The sequence below is a fragment of the Gallus gallus genome, chromosome 2, assembly GCF_016699485.2.
Source record: "Gallus gallus isolate bGalGal1 chromosome 2, bGalGal1.mat.broiler.GRCg7b, whole genome shotgun sequence".
Taxonomy (NCBI): Eukaryota; Metazoa; Chordata; class Aves; order Galliformes; family Phasianidae; genus Gallus; species Gallus gallus.
Window position 1 is genome coordinate 1,866,954 of NC_052533.1, and position 27,427 is coordinate 1,894,380.

The 27,427-nt window shown below is 43.4% G+C and overlaps 1 protein-coding gene and 1 long non-coding RNA gene across 6 annotated transcripts in view; one reads left to right on the plus strand and one right to left on the minus strand.

Annotated features, from left to right (window-relative positions):
- VIPR1 (vasoactive intestinal peptide receptor 1) overlaps positions 1 to 7,794 on the plus strand; it is a 110,492-nt gene extending 102,698 nt beyond the window's left edge. For 2 of the 3 annotated variants that reach the window (XM_040675299.2, XM_015281047.4), the window contains one exon: positions 1,510 to 7,787. In XM_040675299.2, coding sequence (XP_040531233.1) covers positions 1,510 to 1,701 — 192 coding nt within the window. In that variant the 3' untranslated portion in view covers positions 1,702 to 7,787. Of the gene's footprint in view, positions 1 to 1,509 lie in introns of all 3 variants that reach the window. The other variant, NM_001097523.2, reaches the window with a different exon arrangement.
- LOC112531922 lies at positions 4,982 to 26,887 on the minus strand. 3 transcript variants are annotated; one of them, XR_005857433.2, is made up of 4 exons: positions 22,488 to 26,887; positions 18,543 to 21,317; positions 8,477 to 9,082; positions 4,982 to 7,751 (listed from the first exon to the last, which is right to left on the minus strand). It is a non-coding gene; the product is annotated as an uncharacterized LOC112531922 (long non-coding RNA). The 3 variants fall into 3 exon arrangements; XR_003074091.3 differs by having other exon boundaries at positions 18,543 to 18,776; positions 21,077 to 26,887; XR_005857432.2 differs by having other exon boundaries at positions 18,543 to 26,887.
- Between the last annotated feature and the right edge of the window lie 540 nt (positions 26,888 to 27,427).

Here is a 27,427-nt window from a genome sequence, read left to right on the forward strand (position 1 = left end):
GTTTGGTTAATATTTGCTGCTAAGTCAAATAGAATGCTTGTGGAGAGCAGATTAAGGAGTGTCCCATTCCTGATGTTAACCACGCTCGGGAAACCTTCCAAGTCATGTCACTCACCTCAGAAAAACAACTCAACCACTAGCCAGACAGTTTGCAGCACAATTAGTAAACATATTAGGACTTTAATAACTGCTGCTGAGTCCTTTCTTTACTCATGAGACGGTATCAGCAAAACCTTGCGTAAATCCTGAATTAAAGGGAGCACCTTCAAGAAGGAGGGATGTGCCCATCTTGCAAGCTCTACTCAGGGTTAGGATCTCCTGAAACCTCAACAGAATCAGACCCACTGCCAAAATGGAGGCTTGTTAGTGCAGTGATATTTTTGTACCATCCTCCATCTGCCAGAAAGAAACTCAGCAGAGACTGGTTAAACCCAAATGGTGAAATCTACTGGGAAGGTGTGAGCAGCTGGGAACTTGGATCTGCTGTCAGATGGAGCACGTTCAGCTCAATAAACTGACAAGAAGGAAACAGCTGTGCTCTGGGCTTGTGTTCCAGCTTCCTGAGGAGAGGAAGAGTGTCCAGAATCAATTTGCTCTCTTAGAGCTCTGATCCTTCTTCCAGCTGTGCTGATGCCATGTGGTCATCATGCAGAGCCCAGCTCCAGCAGGGACCTTAGCTAGAGAGCCTGATTGGAGCAGGGCAGTGCCACACAGACTTCCTGATGGTCCAAAACCCAGACAGGACTGATGTATCTTGTTATGCACAGATCAGTGCTAGGTGAACGTATTTCCAGCTTACAGGTGTTGATCTTGACTTTCCCACATTTCCAGTACTGGAGTTTGCATTTGTGATGTCCTATTCTTGTGCCTGTTGAGCCCAGAGACCCTCAGACAGAGCTGTTTTATTTAATTCATGCCACAGTCCAGAACTTTGCACTTGAAGCCTGCATGAGGGGATGAGGATTGTGGCCAGATTTGTGCAGGGTTTGAACATGAGTGTTGTAAACCAAATGATGTGTGTAAACCCCTCAGGTAGAAACAAGTAACCTCTATCAAAAAGCACAGCTGTATGGATTGCTTTACAAACAAGCTGCAGTTAAATAGTTTTTACTGGGACAACAAACATTTAGACATTGTACTGAAGGGCATCATTTAGTGGGCAAATATTGAGGGTACGTAGATGGCTGGACTGAGTGATCTTGGGGGTCTTTTCCAACTTTGGTGATTCTACGACTCTATGAAAAGCAGGGCAGTAGGAAGAATCCCAGTTATACTCACAAGCCATAGTAGTTGAGTAGTCTGACATCTTCTCTTTATCACATAAGCAACTCCCCATGCTCACCTTTCTGCTTAGGCTCAAGGATTTCTGCTCAGAGAATTTATTTGCTGCAGTGTTCTCTCTCCCCTGTGTGACTAGCAGTTATTCCCAGGTTCAGTGACCTCTATAAAATAGCTATTACCCCTATGTACTCTCTCCTCTGCTGACTTGCTTATCTTTCCACCATGTAGGTCCAAGCTGAGCTCAAGCGAAAGTGGCGGAGGTGGCACCTGGAGCGGTTTCTGGGCTCAGACATGAAGTACCACCACCCTTCCTTGGGCAGCAACGGAACCAACTTCAGCACCCAGATCTCCATGCTGACCAAGTGCTCACCAAAGACACGCCGGTGCTCCAGCTTCCAGGCAGAATTCTCCCTGGTGTGATGGAGAGAGGTTCTCTGAGCACTGAGCATCCAAGAGAGGGAAGGATCCCTAGGAATCAGTGACCTATGGACAAATCCTTGTGAAATGGCATGCTCCACTTGAGCCAACAGAGGACAAAAAAACTGGAAAAGCCACTGGCATCCAGAACAAGATCAGACAAGCTAAGAGGCAGAGAAATACTTTTCCTCTCCCTCTTTTCAGACCTTTCTCTCTTAGTTGGTGCCGTCGGGGGCTGATAACTCCGAGTAAAGGTCCAGGTCACTTGAGGAGAGCCTGGGAGATCCTAATGTGCTATAAATACTGAATTTTGGGGGTAAGGAAGGGAAGAGCCTGACTTACTGGTGGCATTCCCAGAACCGGCATCTCTGAATCAGATAAATTGCACTTTTTTGTTTGTTTGTTTTAAATGAGCCAGTAAAGGAGAGGGAGGGAGACAAGAAGTGGGGAAAAATAAATGCCCAACCTACGAATGTGCCAAAAGCCCCATCGCTAAGAAGTGGTGATATGGTGCTGGAAGCAGCAAGAAGGGACAGGAAGAACATGAGCAGGAAGGGGAGAGGCCCACCTGCCACATAGCCCTGTGCAAAGAAGCTGCAGCACCAGGCAAAGCCCCAGAAGGATGCCCCGATGTTGGAGTGTGTTCTGCTAATTGCTCACCATCCTCGTTAGCCGAAGCTTTCCCTGCACCATTGGGTGCCCTCTGGAAGAGCAGCTTGCTGAGAAGGACCAGCACAAAATGCCTTTCTCTGTGCTGCATTCAGGACATCGACATGCTTTGTTTGGTTGTTTTCACTGAACGAGGAACTTGATTTGCATGTATAAAAGCCAGGTACAGATGCCAACAGTGGAGTACGGCTGTGTTTTTCATACTTGTTCATTGAACCTGTAGATCTTGGTGCATTACTGCACCCGGCATCATTAGGGATCGGGGGAGAGAGTAATTGGTCTGTAACCCGTTTGCACTTGCTTAGCACACACTGCCAGGAAAGGGAAGATGTAGAACCCTGTAATCCTTAATTGAATCAGGCCCGCCACAAGGAGCCAGTCTCCAGATGAAAAAATTAGCTTCACAGCAGCAAGCAAAATTGCTTTCATCAAAACAAGGTTGGCTCAGTACGTAACTGGCACACCAGGAGTCGGAAAGGAGTGAGGGAGCTATTAAATTGATTTCTTCTTCAGCTTGTGCAGGGAGCTTTCATCCTATGATGAAGGCACTTTTAGATCTTTAAGAGACGCATGTGCATTTTATGTTGTTTTTGAAGACCTATTAGTTTCCACATTGGGGCAGTCCCTGTTTGAAGGATGTACATAGCACTTGCTGAAACCAAGGGAACTGTTATTTTTTTTTCTTTTCTTTCCTCGATGGAGGGGAGAAGGAAAGGAGTGAAACCAAATCCTGCTCTGACACACCAGGCTGGTGGTTCACAGGGTATCATATGAGCTCAAATTCCCAAGCCATGCATCCAACCTTAGAAAATAGCCCAAAGATGCAGATGCTCATGGCTGTTTCCCACCCAACTGCATTCTATGAGGTCATATCAGTTTTACACTGGGGTTGGAAAATCTCTGCCAAGATGTGAACTGAATAATTGGGCTGCCATTGTCCTACTACAACATGTTGCATCACTGTCCTTGGGAGGGAGTCTGGGTCACCAAATTAATACGTGTACATGGAAAGGAAGCATGAGTGCTTTCATAGCTCAGAGATCTCAACTTTTCCACTAACAGCGACTGGACTCTTCTTTCTTCCAAATTAAATTGTAGTTCTTTGAAGGGAAACATCTTTAATTTAGCATTTTGGGTTTTTTTTTCGCTTGTTTGCTTGCTTGCTTAAGCATCTCAAATTCACTGCCAACAAACCACACTGAGCCCAGAAGAATTGCAGATCAGGACATCCCATTCCTTTCTGAGTTCTGAGGAGTGGTTTTTCCATTGCATACCTCTCCCCAGAGCTGTACCGTTGCCATCTGAACTGGATGCTGCCAAAATACTTCCCCGCATTCAGGACTGAGGACAGCACAGAGGACTGAAGTCAGTTGACATGAGATACTCAGATAAAACTGATGTGAAGGGTAGGTATGTACCTATGGGTTTCCAGCCTGTCATGGTGTAACCACGGGTACCCAGCCTGGAAAACCTAGAACAGATAGATATTTGTGAGGATAGTTGTGCTGATCCCCATGGTCCTGATATTAAACTGCTGGCAAAACTCCAGGCTAGCCAGACTCGGGTCGTCTTTGTTCTCATTAGGATCAGAAAATCAATCATAGAATGGTTTGTGTTGGAAGAGACCTTAAGGATCATCTAGTTCCAACACCCCTGCCGTAGACAGGGATGCATCCCACCAAACCAGGTTGCCAAAAACCTCATCCAGCCTGGCCTTGAGCACTCCCAGAGATGGGGAATACACAGCTTTTCTGAGCAATCTGTGCTGGTGCCTCACCAGCTTAGGAGTAAAGAGTGTCTTCCCAAAATCTAACCTAAATTTCCCCTCTTTTAGTTTAAAACTGTTCCCCCTTGTCCTACTACCATGTAAAATGCTGATCTCCAAGTGTCTATGCTACAGCGAAATATCATCAGCAGTCAGAGTCAAGTGCCATGATATGTTCAAAGTCCTTTTCTAGCAGCCATCCAAGTCCCAAAATGCAGAGAAACATCCCCATGGGGCTCTCAGAGGCAGGGACTTGGTGCTTGGTGCTGGTTCTGCTACTCTGAGTACTTCCAGAGCTGGGTTAAGACTCCTGCAAAAGGTGCTGGAGGACTCCCACAAGCAGTGCCAAATCTGGCATACCAGCAACAGAGGAATTGAAGCACAAAGCTGTTGAGAGTTAAGTGGAGTACCGTTGCTGGCAGTAGGAGGTGGTCAGTGCCTGTGAGCCTGAGACACCGTGTGCATTTTTGTTCTGTGTTGTTGGTTTTTTTTTTACCTTCCTTCTCCTCTCCCTGTGCTTGTGATTCCATCTGCAGGAGGAACTTCTGCCTTTTATTTACTGCTCCTCTTTATTTGCAGCCCCAGGCCAATCTGGGCCAGCACCAACCACATACCAAAGCCAGCAGGAATGGTTTTGCCAAATAGAGACATGACAGGGAGAAGTTTGGCTGCTTATTTACACATGTAACAAGGTCTTCTGCAGCCCCTGAGCTGAACCGAGAAGCTCCTTCAGAACTCAACTCCATTACAATTGGTTCATCACCACACACCCAACTGCATCACCAACCATTAGGCTGTCAAGGGTTGATGAAGAGACAAAGTGAATGTGCTGTGATGGGCACAGCAGAGCTGCCAGCCCAGCTGTGTTGGCTTCAAATTTTGGAAGAAGAGAGGAGTCAGTGATGAAATCAGAGCTTTTCTCTCTGGGGATCTGAGCAATCAAGTGAATGAAAGAATTTCTCTGCCCTTTCTGGCTTTTGGATCAGGCCCTTGTTTAGGTACTTAGTGCAGGAATTTGGCCGGGTAGCATGGCCTCCTCTACTCTGAATGTGATTTTCATCCAACTCATCAGTAAAATGGAGTTCAAGGACCTCACTGCAGTCCCAAATGACTACCCAAATCATTCTGTCCCAAAGCAATGCTGAATAAATGACCCAGTGCTCAGAGCTGTTGCTGCTTCTCACCAAGCACGAGCCTGACCAGTGGGACAGGAGCAACTCCAGTGAATGCAAGTGAGTTATTTTAGTGGAAAAGATGATTAAGAGTCATTCCTGGATGCTCTATGCTTCTTAGACATGTCTGAGGATAATGAGTTTGGATCCCAGAACTATTTAAAGAAATGACACCAAATTCTCACCCCTCTTGCATCCCTCAGTTCATGACAGTGACTCCTGATTTACACAAGCTTGAAACTGGAATTTGACTTTAGAATAATTCCTTTACCTTCAGCCAGGAACTGCTTACTCCCTTTAATTAAAATATAAAAATTAAATGACTTTCTCAAAGTCTGGAGGTGCAAGGTGCAATGCTAACATTAGGCTGTAGATATTTCTATCCAGCTGAGATCTGTATGGCTCTGTGGCCCTCTGATAAGCAGTGTGAAATGAGAATATAACCGTATTTAGGGCTTGAAAAAGAGCAGTAAAGGAATTCTAGGCTATGACAGAATTTTAGGGCATTAATTTGAAACTGTTTTTTTAAAACAGGACTATATGCAGCAGCAGCATTGTTGCAGTTTTGGAATGAAAAAAGGGATTCCAAACAAGCTCAGAAGATGAAATATCTGATGTTTATTTATTTGGTTGGGTTGGATTGCGGTGGGTTTTATTTTTGGCTAATCAATGGGCAGTTGCCAGTTGGTTTGTAGAAAGCAAAATGAAGTTACAAAGAAAGCTGAGGAGTGGGCATTTCTTGGCTCCATTGCAGGGGCTGAATGGTTTCTTTGTGATCACCATCTCCATTTCTTTTTCCATCAGCATGGTGTTTAAACAAGGCAAAAAACAAACAAACAAACAAACAAACAAACAAACAAAAAAAACCCATAGGGTTTTTGAAGGAATGATATACTTTTGGGCTAGAAGGGGGTCTCTCAGACCTGGGAGTATCAACATGTGTCATTATGAAGCACATTTCATTCTGTCTGCACACAAGTTCATGGTAGCACTTGGTTTGGTTAAAGGTCATTGGGAACACGTGGTATGAGAAGCATAGATCCTGACATCAGCCCATCTTCCCTGCAAGGTGAAGGGTCTAAACCCTCTGCCTGTGTAAAACACCTTCCTTTGCCATGCCCTGGCTTCTCAGCCTTCAGATAGCTCATTGGGCTGAAGAAGGGGTTGGACTGGACACAGCTGTCTCTGCACCAATGGTGAAAGTGCCAAATTCTTGGCAATAAGGACCACAGTCCAGGGCTCCATGACTCTCCATGCAACTTTGCACTTTTCACATACCAGTATTTATGGTAGATGGGACCATAATGCTTCTCAATTGTAGATGACTCTAGTGGAGCAGGAGACCAAGCCTCACATATATGTATATCAGTCTGGAGTGACTCTGGTGCAGTTGTAACTAACTGGTGTTACAAGGAAAAGAATTAAGTCCCAATCTGGTAATTGGTGTCAGACATCCCAAAATCCAGAGCAGCATAGAATTCAATCTGTTTTCTTTCAGTCGATAAGCTTTTACCCTGTTCCCAAACCCAATATTCATACACTGGTGTGATGAAGTACAGTTACAACTGATGTTGTTATTTCCTCTAGATATCTATAAAGTTACAAAACTTGGCTTTCCTGGGCCAACAGATCATTTCTTCCACCTCCTTTTCTCTGGAAGTCCTCTGTCTTTGCTCCTCTGCATGGTGTTGCATTGTGTTGAAGGGCCCTGGGTTCAAAACCCTACTTCTTTCTAGCACACTGCAGAATCACGGGGATAAGATAGTCATTGGGACTGGAAGCTGTTTAGCAGGTCTCTAAGGGAAATTAATGTCTGTCATGTTCTGAGGGCCAGGCCTTTAGGACTCCCAGATTGGCGTCAGTAGAGCACTTGGCGGTTTATACCCCAGTTTTGTGGATGTTGTAAACTTGTACGTAGAGGAAATCTGAAGAGCACATTTAAAAAGCAAAAAGTCACACGTTTTTTATACTCTGTGGATAATAAACTAAGCTAAAAAAAAAAAAAAAAAAAAAAAAAACTTTTGAATTCCAGAGCGCATTTTTCATACTCTGTTTCAAAAGCAGCTCAGGCTGTTCTTGTTCAGTAGCTGGTGCCAACAGACTCTTCGGTGACTCTGACAACTCATTCAGACTGTAAGCCCCCTCCTGTTCTGCCCTCCTGTAAATATGCTTTGACAGAAAAGAGTGATGAAAACTGGCTACGAACAGGGAGTCACTGTTAAGCCACATTTCTGTGGATTTTTATGTACCTAGGTGCTCGTGATGTATTTGGAACAGGCCTGCTTGCTCGGCACAGGTAAAATCTCCACCTTGTTTCATGGCCTTTTGCCTGATGTTATTTATTTTGTTCTGACTCTGTACAAATGCAATGAAATGGCTATTTTTTTTCCTTTGTACTTGGTTCATCTCCTTGCTTCAGAGGAGGTTCTTCTCTGTGGTTGACACTGCTGAAAACAAGCAATAAAACCATTGTGAAGAAGTCATGTCTAAGATATTCCAACTGATGTTTTAATTCATTTTTCTCCATTCTGAGGAAGACACAGACAAAGGTGGTGGAGGAAAAAAAAGCCATCCTACGAAGAAGAAGCCATCCTATGATTCTCTGATTCTACGGTTCTGGTTGTTTGATTCTAAGAGGTAATGAGCCTAGAGTTATGCATAACATTCTTGTGCTTTGCAAGGTTAGCCAGTTAGACTCCCAGAATCACAGAATCAGAAAGGTTGGAAAAGACCTCCTAAGTCATCCAGTCAATGTCAACCCATCCCCACCATGTCCACTAAACCGTTTCCCTCAGTGCCACATCCACATGCTTCTTAACACTCCCAGGACAGCGTCTCCACCACCGTACTGGGCAGCCTGTGCCCATGTCTTACCACTCTTTCCGAGAATAACTTTTTCCTAATATCCAATCTGAACCTCTTCTGACACAATTTAATGGAAAGGAGTCTGATCTCCACCTCACTACAACCTCCTTTCAGACTGTTGGAGAGGGCAGCAAGGTCTCCCCTGAGCCTCCTCTTCTCCAGACCAAACAATCCCAGGAATAGGGTGACCCAAGAGGTTGGTTTCAGTAATTTCTTTAATTCACTCTCCTCCATCCTTCTGCCCACCTAACCCAGCCCCAACCCTTTTGTCCTGACTGCCCCCATTTCCCTCACGCTCCATCCTCACCTCTGTACTCCAATGCCTTCATTTCCCAGTTCTTCAAGAAACCAAACAGTTCACCTGGGGAAGGTCGGGCTACACAGGCATGCTGTGTCCATTGGTCCTTCTTTGAGAACATCTGTGCCAGAAGACTCAGTACCAACCAGATCACAGAGTACCACGTGTGATCCCCAAAACCGCTGCAGTGAAGGCCACAACACAACACGATCTAGGTGGCTGAATGTCTTTTGGAGGTGAGACTCACACGTGGTGGTAATAGCCACACTATTACAAAATGATGGCACTTTTGCTGTATGGTGTTAATTTTTTTCTGTATTGTAGGTGTGTATACTTTTGCACATGCATAACTGTTGCAACTGTAGAGTTGGACACTGTAATATCCTTCTGGAATATATTTAATGACATGGGTCATCATCCATTGCAGTGCAGTTTCCAAATCAGCAGATCCAGATTTCAGCTTTGCATCCTCCTCTCCTGCTTTCCCAAGGGTGTCACATCTGCCTCTGCATGATGTGTTTCATCCTTGCTGTGTGCCCAGTTAAGTAGTGCTGTCTTTTCAGGTCTTTATTACTCAGAACAAAGCATCAGACTTCCTTTGTGTTGGAGAAATGCCTGGTAGGCAAATGCAAGCAAACAGTAATTATTCTTATAAAAAGCACATTATTTAATGCACTTGAATATTAGGCAGTGAAAAATACATTGCAGTGAGGGATCAATGAGCTTTTCCTTGTCCATAGAGTCAGTTCCACAGCTCACCTCCTCCTTAAGCTGATTTACACCCACTGTTCACATGGCTGATAGAGGCCAAATCTACAGCTTGGAATCACAAGTCTTTGCTGTATCTGTCCCTCTTTTCTGTGTGGCTTAACCATTTTCTTTTGAAAGCAAAAGGTTTAATGCTCTAGGGCATTCTGAGAAGCAAAGATGTTGCATATGGACTTTTACTGTATCCCTCTGTGGATTAAAACCAAAATCAGAAATCAGAAAAAGCATGATACCAAGGCCAAGGAAATGGAAGCTTGGCCAACTGCATTTATTCTGTGTCTGTAGAAGCAATGGTAATCACATACTGCCAAAAAACATCTTCCATGTGAGCATGTCAAATCAATACCCAGAAATGAATTAATGTAAGTAGCTTTGATGAAAGTCACCTAAGAAGTCCGAGGCAAGACTCATCACTAAGCCCCATCCTAAAATGTCTGCTGTGTGCCCTCTGTGCAAGGGCCACCTTTCCTGGTTTATAATGAGAGTAGCATTGCTTTCCTCAGACACTCACTGCTATTTAGAATTTGATAGAATATGTGACCCCCAATAGCTGGGATGCTTGAGATTGGCTTTGAGAGCTTCATCGTGTTAGTTCAGCAGTGAAGAGGCTTTTCATGACTGCAAAAACATCACTCTCAATTAAAAAAAAAAAAGAGATGTGATTAAAAATGGGCAATGACATATTTTTCCCTTGATCTGTGGTTTCCATGGCAAAATACTACAGCATGGACATTTGTGATCTCCACAACACTACAGCAATTTCCTGTGTGGTCAATTGATTTTAGCTGTTAGATTACCTTCCCTCCACATTCAACCAGTTGCATTTAGTCTCTCAATGCAATCCATAGAAAGTGTCCAGTGTATTTCAGACAAGATTAGAAAGGCTTTGGATTGTCTGAGAATCACTGGAGAGTGTGGCACAGAGTGCCCAGGCATTGTGTCACTGCTGTTATACTGTTCACACTCAAAGTCCTAACACCTCCTCCTCCAATACCACTCACAGAGGATTCATTCCCACCAGTGTAACTCCCTATGCACTTAACTTCCTACTGGATCATATGAACCAAACTGGACAAGTTGAAATGTCACCTAGAAAAAGCATTTCCCACATAGTAGTATCCTAAGAACCAAGTTGGCCTTGTAGCCAAAGACCAGGGTAGGAAAGAGTTTTGTGTACATGGCATTAGAGCTCCCCATCAACGTGCTTAGTGATGAACCCTCCTCCCACAGTCCATCCCTGCCTACTATTAATTGAACCTGTCCTCTCAAGAATATCTCTACTCTGCCCACTTGAGATCAAGGACTTGGACCGTTATCACACACAGCCTAAGAGTACAGGAACTGACATCTGTTCTGCTCTGGATTGTCAGAGCAACTCTACAGGACGTACTGTTTGCACGCTGACCAGGACAGAAGGAGGGAAAGAAAGAAAAACAGCCCCTAACTTGTAAGTCTGAGAGTTACAAAGCTTGTTGGACAAACAAGACCAAAATTATACTCTACAGTACACTTAGTTGTCCAAGAACTAACAGAACAATTCAGTTTAGGACTGCAGTACCTTGATAGTTTGATGTCCTGGGTGACAAGTGTATTTTCTGCTACTTATTTCAGCTAAAAAATATGGCAAAAGGAGATTCTAAGCTGGTTTTCTAGCCAAGAAGCTGCATAAGTCAAAACAGTGATAGAGCATTTTGCACTTTTGCAGTGGATGATATAAAAGGCCTCAGAAACAGAGAGGTGTGGGCAGGACCTGGGCAATGCTTTAGAACAGTGCTGTATCAACACCCACGTCTGTATAACCTTCCCTGCCTTCTGATAACTGGTGGCACCCAATTATTACCTTTTACCTGAATCCACACAAGAATTTTCTTTTACAAAAGAAGGAAAGTACTGGCAGCAGGAGTCCCATACTGATTTGGCTGCTGCTGCCAAGAATCAGCCTACTCCAACACTTGCAGATTTACGTTGCTGGGATGCCTAATCAGTAGCTGTTTCTTATCAGCTACCTAACTCTAAGCTCTCTAGCATGAAAGAGCTAGAAGCCATAATCTCTCTTTACATTTTGCCTTCTCCCAGCTAATAATTACAAGCATCTGATAGAAATGTAGCTTCTCTCTGATGTGATAGAAGAATTTCTTACAGAACACCACATGCAATGTGATTTCTGGTTTGAATTACATGCAACTTTTCATTTCATCCCATCATATATGATCCACTAAGTCAGTACTTGTGTGATCTAGTCCTCTGCTAAACACCACTCTCTGTGAATCCCACTTGATTCACAGATAAGAATCTAAACAGATGACTGCTTTGGAGCTATTCCATCAAGACTCTTAGATTTTTGATGAAATGCCATTTGTTTTGGTCTATGATGGGAGAAGGTCCACATAAATCTCACAGCCTGCAGAGATACCCCTGAGACAGCAGTAATCACGAGTGCACATTACTCAGCCTGGTCTTCCCCCTGCCAAATCATGTCTGGCTTTGTCCTCTTGGCTGAGTCTGAACTCACCCCTTCCTTGGTTCATGCTCATCACATTTCCAAGGATCTGTTTGTAAATGAAAAGATTATTTGTAGTCACAGCCTTCCCTGTTCTGGGAAAGGATACTGACCAATTTTCTCCTTTCCTATTTACACAACTGGCCAGGGACAAGCAGTTCTGGAGAGGATTACTGTCACTGTGGCCAGGGCTGGACAACAATAAAGCTTGGAATCAAAATGGTAGAGACCCCTGAATGATGGGTTCTCACCTGCTTCCACATGTCAGAGGAAATCTTTGGCTTTCATCATTTGTGATAGTTAATAGGACTTGTGTGAATAACTGATTGCACTTGTTTGGCTGCTGAGGACCGAAGGGAAGATGAAAAAAAACACAACATGGTTTATTTGTACAAAGCATTAAAATATACATGCTATGGCTTCTGTTTCATTCTCCCTGGAAAAGAGAAACCTCAAAATGCCATTTGAATAAAAACTAAAAACATTTGTGATGTGAAAGAGAACGTTTTCACTTCTGCCTTTTGTAATTAGAAAAGAGAAAAAGGAAAAAAAAAAAAGTCAAGATAAATTCAAATACACTCTCAGAAAGAATAAAAGGCAGCACTGCCTCCCTTCTGCTAACTCAGCTCATAGCCAAAGCAACCAGGTAGGGTGAGCACACCAACCTGGAACTGCAAGGTCAGAAGTCCTTCTACATTGTGCGTGGTTGAATAAGACCAGTTTATATTCCTGAATAGTAAAAAAAAAAAAAAAAAAAAAAAGAAAGAAAAAAGAAAAAAAAAAAAGAATTTGAAAGCCTTCAGTTCCTTTCAGTTGCACTGATGTGACTTTCTGTAATGGGAAGAAGTCAGGGCTCGTGTTCTTTTGCACTCCCATCCCTTTTCTAACATGCTCATTTCTAACAACAAGCCTGGCGAGTAATGCTCCATTTCAGTAGGTCTTGGCAGTAGTACATCTTTTCTTAATATACAGTCTTCTTTCCTTGTGTAGGACATCACTTATTTGTTGAAATTATTTATTTGAGTTGGGCAAGAGTGAAGGCATTGAAACTAAGAGTAGCAGTGCACAGAACATCACAATCCAAAGACCTGGAGCTTGGGCCGCCATCTCAGAGTGTTACACGGGCAAGGTTAGTAACTTTGTCTAAGGTGGCAACTTTACAGCAAATTAAACTTTTTTGGAAGGCATAGCAAAGATAATTTATCTACAGTAATTTCTATATTTCTACATGTGTAATGTTTCCAAAATGATGATCAAAATTAATTCTTGCTGCTGCAATATCCTGCTACATCGTCTCATTACTTCTACACACACGATGATTAATTGGTGTGTAATTCACAACGCACAATCCTTGTGACAAATTAGAAGCATAAGGGTCACATCTATGGAGGTAAGCAGTGATAACAGTCAGTGGGTACCTTTTTTAATGTCAAAAATAGATACACATAATTTAGCAGCTCTCATTATTCAAATGTCAGTCTAATTATACTGCAGAATGTAAATTAATGCAACATTGTTTTGTGAGCTGCTCAGATCCATACTAATACCCCAGTTCTGGAATTGCCCAAGCCTTGAACAAAGGTGAACAAATTCTGCAGATTCAAGAACATCTGAAGTGCTATGGCCTCTTCACCATAAAATTAAAAATTAAAAAAAGCTTTTTGGGTATCACTAAGTCAAAGAGCAAAGTAATAATTAGGCCTGTGAAGGGGAGATTGCTAGGGAGCATTTCAAGCAGGTTCCAAGCAGATCATATATACTCAACTAGAACATATCTCTTGTGAGAAGCAAAGAAAGGGGGACTTGAAAGGCAAAGGGGCTGTGAAGTGCTGGTGCAGATTAATGTGACACACAGGTATGAAGCACTTCAGCAGTGAAGATAAATGGCAGTCCTATTATTGTAGAGAGAAACTGGGTGCAGAAACCCATTACCAAAGTTTTTTCCATTCTTGAAAAGCAAATAAAAGTTGATCGAATGCTACTCAGTGGAGGGACAATACAGATTTCACTATTATGAATTATAATTCATTCCACTTAAACCTATTCTGACCTACTCAGGCACAAATAGTTCACTTACATAGATTTGCTTTCTTGATATAACCTTAACAGAACAGGTAAAAAACCCTAGCATCAGCCTGGGGGATGTATTTGACAGACCCTATTCAATCTCAGGTTGAGTTTCACCACCAAATGAGGAAAAACCTCCCACCCAACTGTGCTGTAAAGCCATCGTCTCTGTGGGGTCAAGAAGTTGAAAAACTACATTGCACTTCACATAGAGGATCAATGTTCCCTCTCTGTGAAGGGGGCCAGAGTGTGAAAAACTATTGTCTGCTTTGTATACAGAAAGCAAAAAGCAATTGTTATTGTAGTGTTGACTTTCTGTGTGGAACTTCTCTCACCCAGTACCTATTATGCAGTTCTTATTGTCAAAGCCACTCAACTGAACTCCTTTATATGGACCTCTTGTCAATCCAGTGAATTCTCTTTAGGGGGATATTCATCTATCCAGGTATAGAAGACAAACTGAGGCAGCTGAGAGATGCAGTACACTCAAATAACCCCAGGTTGTCCGAATTAGGACTCCCGCCCTAAATACAGAGCAGACATTGAAATGACCGATTCTCCTGTTTGAAGGGAGTGGAAGGTCCATCATAAAAAGACCTCTTCTCCCAGCCTGCATTTCATGTAAATTGTTGGATTTAGAGATGCACAGTGGATGTGAACTGCTCAGCAAAGGTCTAAGGTGATGGTTACAAAGGCACTGCCAAGGGAAACCTGGACATTCAGTGAATGGCACCCAAAGCTCCCCTTGACGATATAACTTCTCTGCTTCCTCTCAGATCAGTGAACACAAAAAATCAGTAAGAAGCTCTTGTGAACAAGAATACGCATTCTAAAAGGAAATTTCAATCAAGATATGATGGTGAAGTTGCCATGAAAATGATTTCAATTCAAACACAGAGGAAAGAGGCAGCAATTATGGCTTTACTTGAAATACAAACATGCAAGTTTTGCAGGACATACAGTGTTCTTTCTTTTAAAATATATATTATTTTTTATTTCTTATGTTCTCTATTAATGTTAAATACAAATCTTTATAAGAAGAACCTTTTTCATGACCACTGAACATGGGAACCCTGATTATTATATCAAAAAATACGGTTCCTGTAAGAACCCTACTCTTGTTAAGAACATAATTACCCTTACTATATCAGCACTTGCTTTGAAATTAGAATATTAACTAAGTTTTTCAGAAAAAATAGGGAACATATTTTCCACCTCCAGTAGTATAGTTAATACTTCTAACTTTGGTTCATTGCCAGTACTCTTTGAAACCATTTTTTAGGCAACTTTTGTTCATCAGGGAGTGAATTTGACTGTGGCTTCAGAAAAGAGATGTTAGCTGGGATGAAATGCTCACCAGATGATCATTAAAAAGTGGACATTTTCCTTGTAAGACATAAAAAATTCTTTCTCTCCACAAAGAGAATGAAAACAAAAACACACTTACATATATTCAGCTTCATTACTAACAGAGTTTTAATTTTTGTCTTTTGCAGGGCTGCTATGGAGGATTTAGTTCAATGTATTGAAATTGCAGCTGCTTATATTTAAATTATTTACGCATCCAGCCATGTACATTGTGAATAAATGTCTTATTTGGTTGCAACACAAGGTTCATTTCATTTGCTGGTTGATTTAGCATGAAGAAACCTTCCCTGCAGGGCTGCTTCACAATAAATTGCTATTGGCAGATAGAAATGTCAGGTTTACCCTCCAGATAGGAGCAACAACAAATCAGACCTTTGCTTGCTCCAGTTTTCCTCCTGCAGGAGAGATGTGTGTTCCTCTGCTTCCCTCTGTCTGGACTCAAATGTAGCGTCATACTGGAGTGCTTCTTCACGTTTGAATTTCATGACTACTGAAAAATGAAGAAATGCAACCCAGGGTTTGTGAAACTAGCCAAGAATGGACCAAATTTCAACCTTACTCTGAATCTACTGGAGCTGAAGTCATGGCATTTTGATTTTCTGGACTTATAACTACAATCTACTTAAGGTCACTGGAGATTTGATTAATAGTTAACTGATTAATAATTTGATTAAGCAATGCAGCAAATCTGCAATCATTTCATCTCAAGCAGACGGCTAAAATTCATCAGATTAATTACACATTTGATGGTAGGCTTACATTGTGTCTAATGCCACATGAGAGACCTAAGGTGTTACAGAGATCTACGTGAGAACAAAAGATGTAACACAGGATTTACAGCATATACCCATCACTTTGTAAGGGCAACATTATTCTTGGAAGGAAAACCCACAGCAACTACAGCAGCTCTAAGAGTCTTTGCTGGACCTCACCTGAAGTTCCTATTCCTCATCTTGAATACCAAGGGCTTATTGGGACTATCTCAGCTTGAGATGTCAATAATGGAAGTGTCTAAAGCTACACTAGGCCAATTCATCCTCTGTTGTATATCTCGATTTACTGTGACCTCAAACTGTGTATATCGAGGAGACTTTTAGGTGCAGAATTTATCAGTCTGCATCTTAATCTACTGAGAGGGAAAAGGCACAACTCAGGGCAGCCTAAGGGTAACACTAAGGCTTTGAAGCTTCCAAAGGGAAAAAAGAATTAATGATGTCATTTACAGCAGCTTCTAGATCACACAGAGGTTCAAAGAGCATTGCTGTTAAGGACTCGACCTGGTGGCAACAACCAGTGGACAAATAATGGCTGCTAATGGGGATAAAATAGAAATCTAATGGAAAATATAAAGAAATAGCAACAGGCACAGAGCAAGCTCACAACCCAAACTATAAAATGTCAGCCATGTCTCACTGCTTTCTGCCCCTCTGTTTTCACCTCTTCTCCCCATGCTCTGGGCCCTTGCACCCTTTACCTTCTCACAGCATCATCTGGGAACGTGAGGTGTTCACCTGCTGAGCCAAAAGGCAGAGGAACAGGGGCTGTAAGCAGCCTGTCACGCTGTTTACCTCTGAGATAAGCAAGGTGGGTCTGTGTTTGCAGCAGAAGTCTATTTTTATTTGTCTTGCGTCAGTCAGAAATGTAAAGGAGCAGCTCTGCTGGCTGGCCAAACCAGCCTTCCTTTCTGTGCAAACAGCTGGACAAAAGAAATGGCATTTGTCTAAATCACGGCCTCTCATTAAACTGTGACCTGATGTGAAAACATGAGGGATTATCAGATAGATTTTTACGGGTTGGTTTGTCAGTATATTTTTAATTTCACTGAATCCTGTGCAGTACTGAGAAGCATCACACTCTCTCTTCTGGGCAGTAATGCAAAGGTGCATTAATTCATTTTACATCCATTAGTAATAAAGCCTTCTTATTCCTGGGCATGGGAATCACCTGTGTCCATATAGACATGCAAAGCCATCATTTTTTTAGTGAGCATTAGATGTGAGCATTATGATTAATGCTAGTTGAGTGCTTTGTAGTTACATCCATGAACATCTAGATGGGGTTGGAAGGGGCCTTTAAAGGCTATCTAGTCCAACTGCCCTGCAATGAACAGGGACATCCACAGCTAGATCAGGTTGCCCAGGACCTGATCCAGCCTGGCCTTGCAAGTCACTGTGACAGACTTCCTTCATATACCCAAAGACTTTTTCCTTATATCCAAGACTTATTCCTTACATCCTGTAGCTGGGCTGCAGGACAGTGGACCAATGCCATTGTGGTCTTTGCACTGTATATCTATCTTGACAAATGGAGACAGGCATCCAGAAAAAAAAGGAGTTGGAAAAAAAAGATTACAGTAACAGGACATGATTTGGAGAAGGCTTAGAGTCATAGAATCATAGAATCACTTGTGTTGGAAGAGACCTTTAAGGTCATCTCATCCAACTCTCCAAGTGCAAGATCTCACTTCACTCTGTGCTTCATTTACAATGCTAAGAGACTCATCAGTATGAATAGAGATGCAGTGCAGATCTTCCAAGCCAGCAGCTTCAAAGTAAGTGCTCCTTTTTTAATGTATAGGGAAACTGAGGCTTGTGCAGAGACGTGGCAACGACCATATAAAACATATAAGTGGAAAATCAAGGTATGAGCCCCCACAGCTCATCCAAACCATATCTGACCTGTTCATCTCATTGTGTCTGCATCATGGCTCAGCAAGGGACCAGGTGAAAGCTCTCATCATAAAGAGGGTAACTCCTGCAGTAATCATAGAATCCCAAAATCATAGAATGGCTTGAGTTTGAAGGAACCCCAAGGATCATCAAGTTCTAATCCTTCTGCTGCATGCAGGGCCACCAACCTCCATATCTAATACTAGACCAGTCTGCCCAGGGCCCCATCCAACCTGGCTTTGAACACCTCCAGGGATGGATGGGGCATCCACAACCTCTGTGGGCAGCTGTTCCAGCACCTCACCACTCTCATAGGAAAGAACTTCCCCCTGACATCCAATCTAAACCTTCCCTCCTTGAGCTTAAAATGAACAGATGCTTGCTAGTTAACAAAGCATAGGGGAGGAAAAAAGTTCTCCTTCATTCTGGGATGCTGTGGAAATGGGGATGCAGAAGAAAGACAATGAGATAAATACGCTTTGATCTCTTTTTTCTAGTACTGTCAGCTCTCAAGTGTCTCTAACAGCTGCCCGTCCCTCCTCCTCGTGTGGGCTCTCAGCCAAGTCTCTGCACCTCTTCAACAGGGAGAGAGCAGCATCCTCTGCATATTAATGCCTTATAGCTTCCAGAGGAGTTGGCTTTGGTGAGGAGATGTGTCTAGTAATGTGCTTTTCGTTTCTGCTGTGCACAAAGGGAGACTTACCTTGCACCTGCTGGGAGATCACCTTGGTGAATCCCCCTGAGCGCAGATGCTTGAGGTCAGCCTTGTCCCTGCAGCATGCTCTGAAGCTGGTGCATCTATCTGCTGCATCTATTTGGTAAAAATTTCTTCCAGTGTCACATTTGAAAATGCAGCTGAAGATGTATAGAGACGTGGATCTGTTGGAGAATGTCCAGAGGAGGGCCACAAAAATGATCCAAAGGATGGAACATCTCCCTGTGAGGACAGAATGAGAGCTGGGTCTGCACAGCCTGGAGAGGAGGAGGCTCTGAGGTGACCTGAGAGTGGCATTTCAATATCTAATGGGGAGCCACTGGAAAGAAGGGGGCAGACTCTTCAGCAGGGTCTGTGGCAATAGAACAAGGAGAAATGGCTTCAAGTTCAAAGAAAGTAGATTTAAGTTGGATATAAGGAAAAAGTTGTGCACTCCTGGAGGAAGGCATGGGCAAACTGGTGGGCCATTTGCCTCATGCTGAGCAAGACTGAGTCACACCGACCCAAGGAGCAGAATACCTTTTGTGCCGGATCCTTCTTTTAGGGTAGAGCACATCCCTCCAACCCTGCTGCACACATGGGAGGATTACAGAGTAACACCAGCACCCCGAAATCCCAGCTCCCCCAGTTTTGACATACCTTGCTTTGCACAAGGACCCCCACAAGCTCAGATTGGTCCATTCATTTCTCCCCCACCACTGCTGAGCACATTATAAAGGCTATTTCTGCACCGCTGATAAAATTTCGGGGCAGCTGCAGCTTTGCCCATCACTTGCAGGCAAACCTGGAGCTGAGGCAATTGTGCTTTTATTGCTGAGTGTGGAAATCCTCTTTGCTTCCATTTAAGCAGCGGAAATGGTTATTGCTCCTTCAGCCCAACTGCTGTCTGCATCCCTCACAAGGCCAGGGGAGCTCCGAAGTGCCGTTTATGAAGAAGCAGGGCAGGGATGCAAATGAGATTATCCACAGGGCAGCTTTCACAGGCAATGGGATATCGACTGTGCTTTTTCTCAAGGGAGGGCAGGTGGTTTTTTGAGCACTGGGCTGATTCACTGCAGAGCCAAGGCCTCGCAAAGCACTTCGGCGCTTCAGTCAAGTGCTTTGACATCAGTAACTGTGTTAAAACTATTTCCTCATCTGCTGTGCTGGTAAATTCATGCAGTGCCACCAGACGCTTACAGGCATCGAGAGAGGTGGCATCCTGATCAGAGCCCCAGCTCTGCATCCTCAGCTTCTCACTGGTGGGCTTCCACCCAGCGAACAGTGCAGCCGCATCCCAAATCTCTTCCAGCAGTGCAGAGGAAAGCTTGCTTTGCTGCTGCAGTGACCCACTTTCCCGTTGTATTTTGCTGGCTAACTCTCAACTCATGACACCCTCAGGGATAAGCAATGAACAAGCGAGAAGTCCAGCTCCAGAGGCTTAAAAGTTGCTTAAAAGTGGGATTCATTTCCTCCAACTGTGGTGCTCTAAAAGTCTACAAACATCGTAGGCCACCTCTGGACCAGACAGAGCTGCCCACCTGCCAACTTGCCACGAGCTCTACCAGACCTCAGCTGGGGCAGCTAAGTGATTCATCAGAGGCATCTGCCTCCCTCCATTGACTCTAGCAAGTGCTTAGAGCCCTAAAAATTTATTTTGGGCTGGACAGTAGGGTATCCGACAGGTATAGATACCTGAAACCTATCCAAAACAATCAACCTGTTACCTTTCTCCACCCAGTCCTGGAATGCACTCTCTGATTTGCATCCCAGACAGAGGACTCAGCCCTGTGGGTCACAGTTCAGGAAACCAAAGATTCATTTATGAGTTGTTTTCCAAGCTGGGCTGTTTTCCGAGCTGTGCAGCAAGATTTCAGAAAGCAAAGCGTAGTTTCCTGAGAAGGCTCTTCAATTGACCCATAAATTAAATGTTTCTTTTTTTTTTCCCCCCTATTTTTTTTCTGCTTGTTACTGTTATCTATATAAAATTGTGGTTAGGAAAAATAAATTAGCCATAGACACTAGCATAGGCAACTAGAGCAGTTACTCTCACAAATAAACCAAGTAAAGCTGAAGTCAGGTCAAGAAAAGTTCAGACAAGAATGAGAAGCATCCCTCCCCAGGCTCTGAAAAATCACTGGGAAGCTCATGGTCTTTTAGTAGCAATGGCAATACTGTATCACAGAGCTGCGTGGTTACATACTGTGCCTTTTTTTTTTTTTTACCTTTTCCTGTAATTTCCCTATTTTATGCCTTCCAGGCCACTTGTCTTTGATGATTTTTAATCAAAAGAGACAGTTCATGGATGTCAGCTGCACGCATGGCACTAATTGGAGCACGGGCTGAACTTTGCAGTGATGTCACGGGCACCTCAAAAGAGTGTTTTGGCCAAGTGGGAGCTTAAAAGCTCTCAGTAGACACCTCATGCTTTGTTTTGATCCATATACAGCCACTACAGGGAACCTTGTTGAACAATAATAACCACAGATCTATCTGAATAGACAGATCACACCAGACGGATAGATGTATCTGGTGTAACTCACCTAAGGAGATGTAGAGCCCTCAGTCCGAGTTCCTCCTCTTGAAACACTCTCCACTAACACACTGTGTTAATGGAGAACTAGTCTGGCCATCAGTGTGATTCAACTTATCTTAGCCAATCTACATGGTCCTCTGTGTTCTCTGTGAGCTTCCTGGCCTGGGCTCACCACTAGTTCCAATATCTCTCCATGAACTCCTTCTTGTAGTGTTGTATCTTGCCATGCCATGAGTCTTTCTCATCTCCTTGAATGGATAACAAAGAATATTCACTGCTGGTGTCCTCAGATAGCAAGAACTGTAGATCAATTAGCAAAAGTCACATTTCAGAAGACAATGCAGATACCAAAATTAGGACTGACATTTCCCTCTCTATTTATGGTTCCATCCATTGAAGCAATGGCACTCACTTTTTACTGGTTTGGTTAGTGAGTTCTCAGTAAGATATGGCACTTAAAAGTGCTTATTCAAACAACAACAACAACAAAAAAAACAAAAATCTACCTTGATATTTTTTGCACTTGGCTTTGTGTTGTATCAACATCTAACCATACCTGCCAGGCATTAAGCACTGTCTGACAATTAGTCTTGAAGATCTTCAATTAAGGATAAGTAAATCAACTTGACTTGATGGGAATCCACTCCAAACCACTTTCCAAGGAGCTCACTAAGATGTCCTTCTTTCCACAGAGAAAGATAAAGAAGCTTCATAAAGATGCAACCCAACTGCTTTAAGCTTATCTACTGGTTAAAGATAGGAATAATCATTGTACCTTCTGCACCCTAGTTCAAACACAGCAGCCACAAGGCAATAACCTTTATCTCCTCTCCAGCTATAAGGCAGAAATAGTCTTGGAGGAATGCCTGGCAAGAAACTCTCCGTTGGCCTCATTAGAACTTGGACCAAATAGTGGCTAATCTTATTCCCCTACAGAGTTATGCTCTTAAATGATTCATAAAATGAGGCACATACATTAAATTTACAGTGCTATAGGAATCAATACACAAGTGTTGGAAAAAGCTCTTTATTGAAGCAACCTGGGCAAAATCCTTATTCTCCTATGGGGAAAAAAGTCCTAAGGGAGTTGGGATAAAAAATGATTCTTAAAAGTACACATTCAAAGAAAGGTAGAAGAATCATTTTGAATATATCTGTGACCTCTATTATTCCATAGATAATGTCTCATATTTTGTGCATTTGTAAATATATTCAAGGCAATGATTATGCATTGTTATGACTATTTTACAGCCTGAGCTGCTCCGGAATTAAGCTGAATTCTGCAAAGTGACTTTCTTGTCAGAGAAAAAGGGTACAGAGGTACTCAGGGAATTGGTCAACTGGTGTATTTTGATAGCCCAACCTTCCACCAAGAGTTGGAGAGCCTTGATCTATCTTAATTTGTATATGAATCTCACCTGTTGGCTACATAGTTATGGCCATGACCACAGCTCTCATGAAAGAGCTTGGTTCAGCTTTCCACTCAGAAGTATCCAGCATCAAATGAGATGCTTCAGGGTGTCTCATCAGGCTCCAAGTATAGCTCCAGAAGCATGCAAGTCTCTTGTTGCACCCTCATGGATGTTTCAGACACCTTCAGATGCCTGTTTGGGAGGACTCATAGAAGAAAAGAAAAAAAAGAAGAAAAAAAAAGGGACATTATTCAGAGTTTTCAAGAGGAGGAATTACAAATGGTGTGATGTGTTGAATCAAACGTTGACTTTTCCAGTCATTGGCCAGGCACAGCCAGAAGTCCCCATGGGTCAGAGGGGCCATTCACAAATGGTTGTTCCACTAATGTGCACACTGCACAGTCATCTGGAGAGTAAATAAGCTCAGCTGCATGAGCAAGGCTATTATGTCCAGAAACACATTCCTCAATGTTTTTACTATAAGCACAGCCAACAGTGTCAGTAGAATTACTTTCTAAGGTCTGGTGTTCCTTCAGATATCCTCCAGGAAATACAAGCATGTTGCTCAAAACCTCAAAAAGAGGTTTATCCTCCTAATGTCATCAGCAGGAAGAAAAACAGGTTTACGTTGGCATCTCCAGAATAAAAGTTTCTAGCACTTAGAGCAAAATTTGTCACCTTTCCGTATAAATAGCAGAAATCAAAAAGGGGAAATTAGATTTCGTAACTGTATAAAATAATACAGAATTCTACTTACGTAGCAGCTCTCTGTCAACATCACCCCACATCCTCTCAGGGTTTTGAGAGAAGACACCATTTACAAACCTTACAGCATCAAGAACTGCAGAACAGCTTTCCTGAATGAACAAGATGTTTGCTCCAGAACTGCAACCTGAGCATGGCTATACTTCAGAGCAGTGTATGGTGGCAACACTAAAATCTTGACATTCCCACTGTGTTTGCAATGTTGTCTCTATCTAGCATAGAGGAGTTCAAAACTAGAGTAAATGTAACAGCATCCAAGAATCCATGTCACTAGAGTCAATCCAAGACTCCAGTGGTGCTTAGGATGATTACATGACAGAGCTCAGCCAAATGGCCATCGTTCTCCTGAGGGCCTTCCAGAAACCCTGGAGAAATCCTGGATAAATGGTCACACAGTACACATACACTGTGTCTGTACTGTGTGCAGTGGTAATCCAGCATACCCTGGGCATGCTGGATTTGTTACCATGCAGCACTTGGCCCATCAGATCTGGATCTTCCAGGGCATGCTGCAAATCATTCCTGCAGCATAGAGCCATGGGGGCTGCTATGCAATCCATTACCCCTTCTGTTTGCAGAGCTGCTCACACAGAAGGTGTGCAAATGCCACCTCACAGTGCATACCCTGTATTCACCACACACCCTTGCTCATGTGGGTTTAAATACATAGCACATGAACTGTGCTCCATATCCTCTAAGGTACCAAAGCAGCTCTGCATGGCATTGCCACTGAAATTACAGGAACTTCTGCATGTTGGCTCTTCCCAGAATTGTTTTCTCAAGCAAAACTTTAAAAGCAATTCCCTGGTGCACTACTGCACAAATCAGCTGCATAGTGCAGATTTCTACCGCTGCTATTCTTCTGGTTCAGAAAAAGTTAAATAGCTCTCTTCACTGGCAGTAAGAGCAACTTAGCTTATTATGCTATGGATTGATTGTTTCTTTAATTATATGCTGTCAATCCAAACTTTACAGATTTTCCAGATATATTTCTTTCTTTTTATAAGCACATATGTGGTTACATAAATGTATGGGAGGTACATAAATAGATATTCTTTTTCAGTTCAGCATTAAACTGCAGGAATGACCGTAGTCACACTTGGAAAGGAAACTACTGCAAGCTCCTGAACTACTTTTTTCAACACATCCCCCTCTTCCCACCTCCTCTTCATCTCCTTCCAAAATCAGTTACAAAGGAAATAGTAATTATAGTAATATATGCTTCCAGCATCAGACATTTCTGTATTATATGCTGCTCTCAACTGACAGATACCGTACAGTAATTGGGTCAAATGCACAGATGCTCAGAATAACCAAAGCATTGTGGTTTTGCCTGCAGCTCAGTTGGAGAACGAATGGAGAATTTCACATTAAAGAAGAACCCAACACAGTTACTTGCAGCTCAGCTTCTTTAAGGATGCTTGACTTGAGCTCTTTACTAGCATGAAAGATTTATGAGAATTTTTGCAAAAGCTACCAATATCTGACTAGTAGAAAAATCATTTCACCCTTACAGAAAAAAAAACACTGGGATAAAGAATCACAAACATCTTATTAACTTCATACGGATACCATGCCTGTCCTCTTCCATGTGCATCAAGTCTTCATGACCTTTGTGTTCTCCAAAACCAAAATTAAAGCATTTGGTGAACATACAGTGACATTATTAACATCTTCGCTTCTCTGCAGTAAAATATTTGCAGTGTTGCCTCTACTTAGCATGGAGTTCATCAAACCAAAAACAGCAAACGTAACTTGATGCTGGAAGTCCATGTGGGCACAATGTTGGTCTGCACTATGCAGTCTGTAATTGGTGAATTACGTGGTGGTGAGTTGCAAAGGACAAAAGGACAGATCCTGAGCTAAAAACTTCATCCACCAAAGTCATGGTGGAGTGTCAGAGTAGCTGGATGGAAATCACATCAGTTCCTCACTGGTGAAAATGGATGTACTTCCTTTGCAAAGAAAGACCCTAATCTGTGAATCTCAGCAAGTGGAGTTGGTGTCCAGTTATCCACCTACTACCAGTATTTCCCCACTAAGCCATGTCCCTTAGTACAGCATCTACACATTTCTTGAGCACCTCCAGGACAGTGATTCCACCTCCCTGGGCAGTCCATTCCAGCACCTGACTACTCTTAAAGAGAAGAAATTTTTCCCAATATCCAACCTGAAGCTCCCCTGGTACAACTTGTGTCCATTCCCTCTGGTCATATTGATCGTTACGCAGAAGTGGCCAAACCTCACCTTGCTCAAACCTCCTTTAAGGGAGTTGTAGAGAGCTATAACATCTTCCTTGAGCCTCTTCTTCTTCAGGCTAAACAGCCTGACCAGACATGTATGACATACATAGTAGTCTGCCCCTCTTCAAATTCTTGGACTCGTACAAGCTCCTCAGCAGGATTGCTGTAGTCTTCATAATTTCCAGTCTAAGAGGGATACAGCTTCCCACCTGGCATACAAATCAACAGACGCAGAAGAGCTCTTGATCCCAAAGTAAGGATCCTCTGTGCTATTAAGTCTTGACATGCTGGGCATGCAGATTCCAGCTTCAAAGAGCAACTCATCATTATCTGCACTGCAGTCAGAGCTAACACAGCTTTTGAAGATTCCCACTAAAGACATTCCAGTCCTAGTCTATGTCCACCACCCTCTGGGATGGAGCCTTTCCCTCACCCCTCTGTCCCCTGTGAGGGTCTGTAAGGCTGTGAGGAGCTGTATGACCATGAGGAGCTGTAGGGCCGTGAAGAGCTGTAGGGTGATGAGGAGCTGTAGGTCCATGATGGGCTGTAGGCCTGTGAGGGGCTGAGGAGTTACAGCTGCCATGAGCCCTCCCCTCATCCTCCTCTGCTCTGGGCCCAACAAGCCCAGGGCCCTCAGCTCTCCTGATACCCCTTGCCCTGCAGACCCTTCCCCATCTCTGCAGCCCTCCTTTGGATGCTCCATAACAGTTCCATGTCCTTCTGACACAGCAGAACCCAAATTGCACCCAGTTCTCACCACCAGGCCACAACACAGAGCGGAGGGGACGGTCCCTTCCCTCACCCTTGTTCAGGTGGGTTATTTCCTTAATGTCAAACCAGCAGGAACATTGGACAGGCCTAGTTTCTCAGTAGTGAATAGCATGGAAAGCCTCCAGACTCCTCACCGTGGTTCCGCCCTGATATGTGAAGATCTCTAAACCACACTTCATTGGGCTGTACCTTTCAAATGCCCTATTTAGGATAAAGCACAAGGAATGATGACAGCAGGAAGCTTGGGGGCTGCCTTCCCAAGCTCCTCCATACCATCCAGCACCTCTGGCAGCAGATGCAGCTCTGGCTCATAGTTCAGGGACCAGGCAAAAGGCCACCACTGCACAACACAAAGCACCATCCTGACTGTGGGACAGTATGGACACAGCTCACATTCACCACATGGAAGCTGACACATCTGCAAGCACTGGCATGAATCAGTGACGAGTGCTGAAGAGCCCTGTTAGACAGCTCAGCTGGCTGGAGCAGAAGTGACCGGAAAGCTTTGGCCTGCAAGAGAAGAGAGAGGCAGCCTAGGATTAGGAGGAAGTTTTTCACACAGAGGGTGGTGATGCACTGGAATAGGTTGCCCAAGGAGACTGTGGATGCCCCATCCCTGGGGGCATTCAAGGCCAGGCTGGATGTGGCTCTGGGCAGCCTGGTCTGGTGGTTGGTGACCCTGCACATAGCAGGGGGTTGAAACTAGATGAGCATTGTGGTCCTTTTCAACCCAGGCCATTCTATGATTCTATGATTCTGCCATCAGTCTGCAAAGAGATATCCAAGATGCAGTTCCTGGGGCTGCTAATTTCCCAGGACAATGAGATGGACCTTTTCCTCTCATATTGCTGTTGACTAGCAGGCAGTATCGTGTACCTGAGAACACCCTCAGCAGCATGGGAACACCCCATGTGCCCATACACACTGCATGCCTGGAGCTACACACTGCGCTCATGTGAGCTTTGTCATTTTTTGGAGAGCATGGCTCTAGAGAAAGAAGCATAAGCTGCTGCTTTCTGAATATTAATACAACACAGGAGCACACAACATGCATGCCAATTGGTTGTACTGGGCATGCGGCAGTCTCTAAGAAACTAAAGAACTCCGAATGTGGAGCTGGGGTTTCTTACACTCTGCACCATTTATTACCTAACACCACAAAGGCAG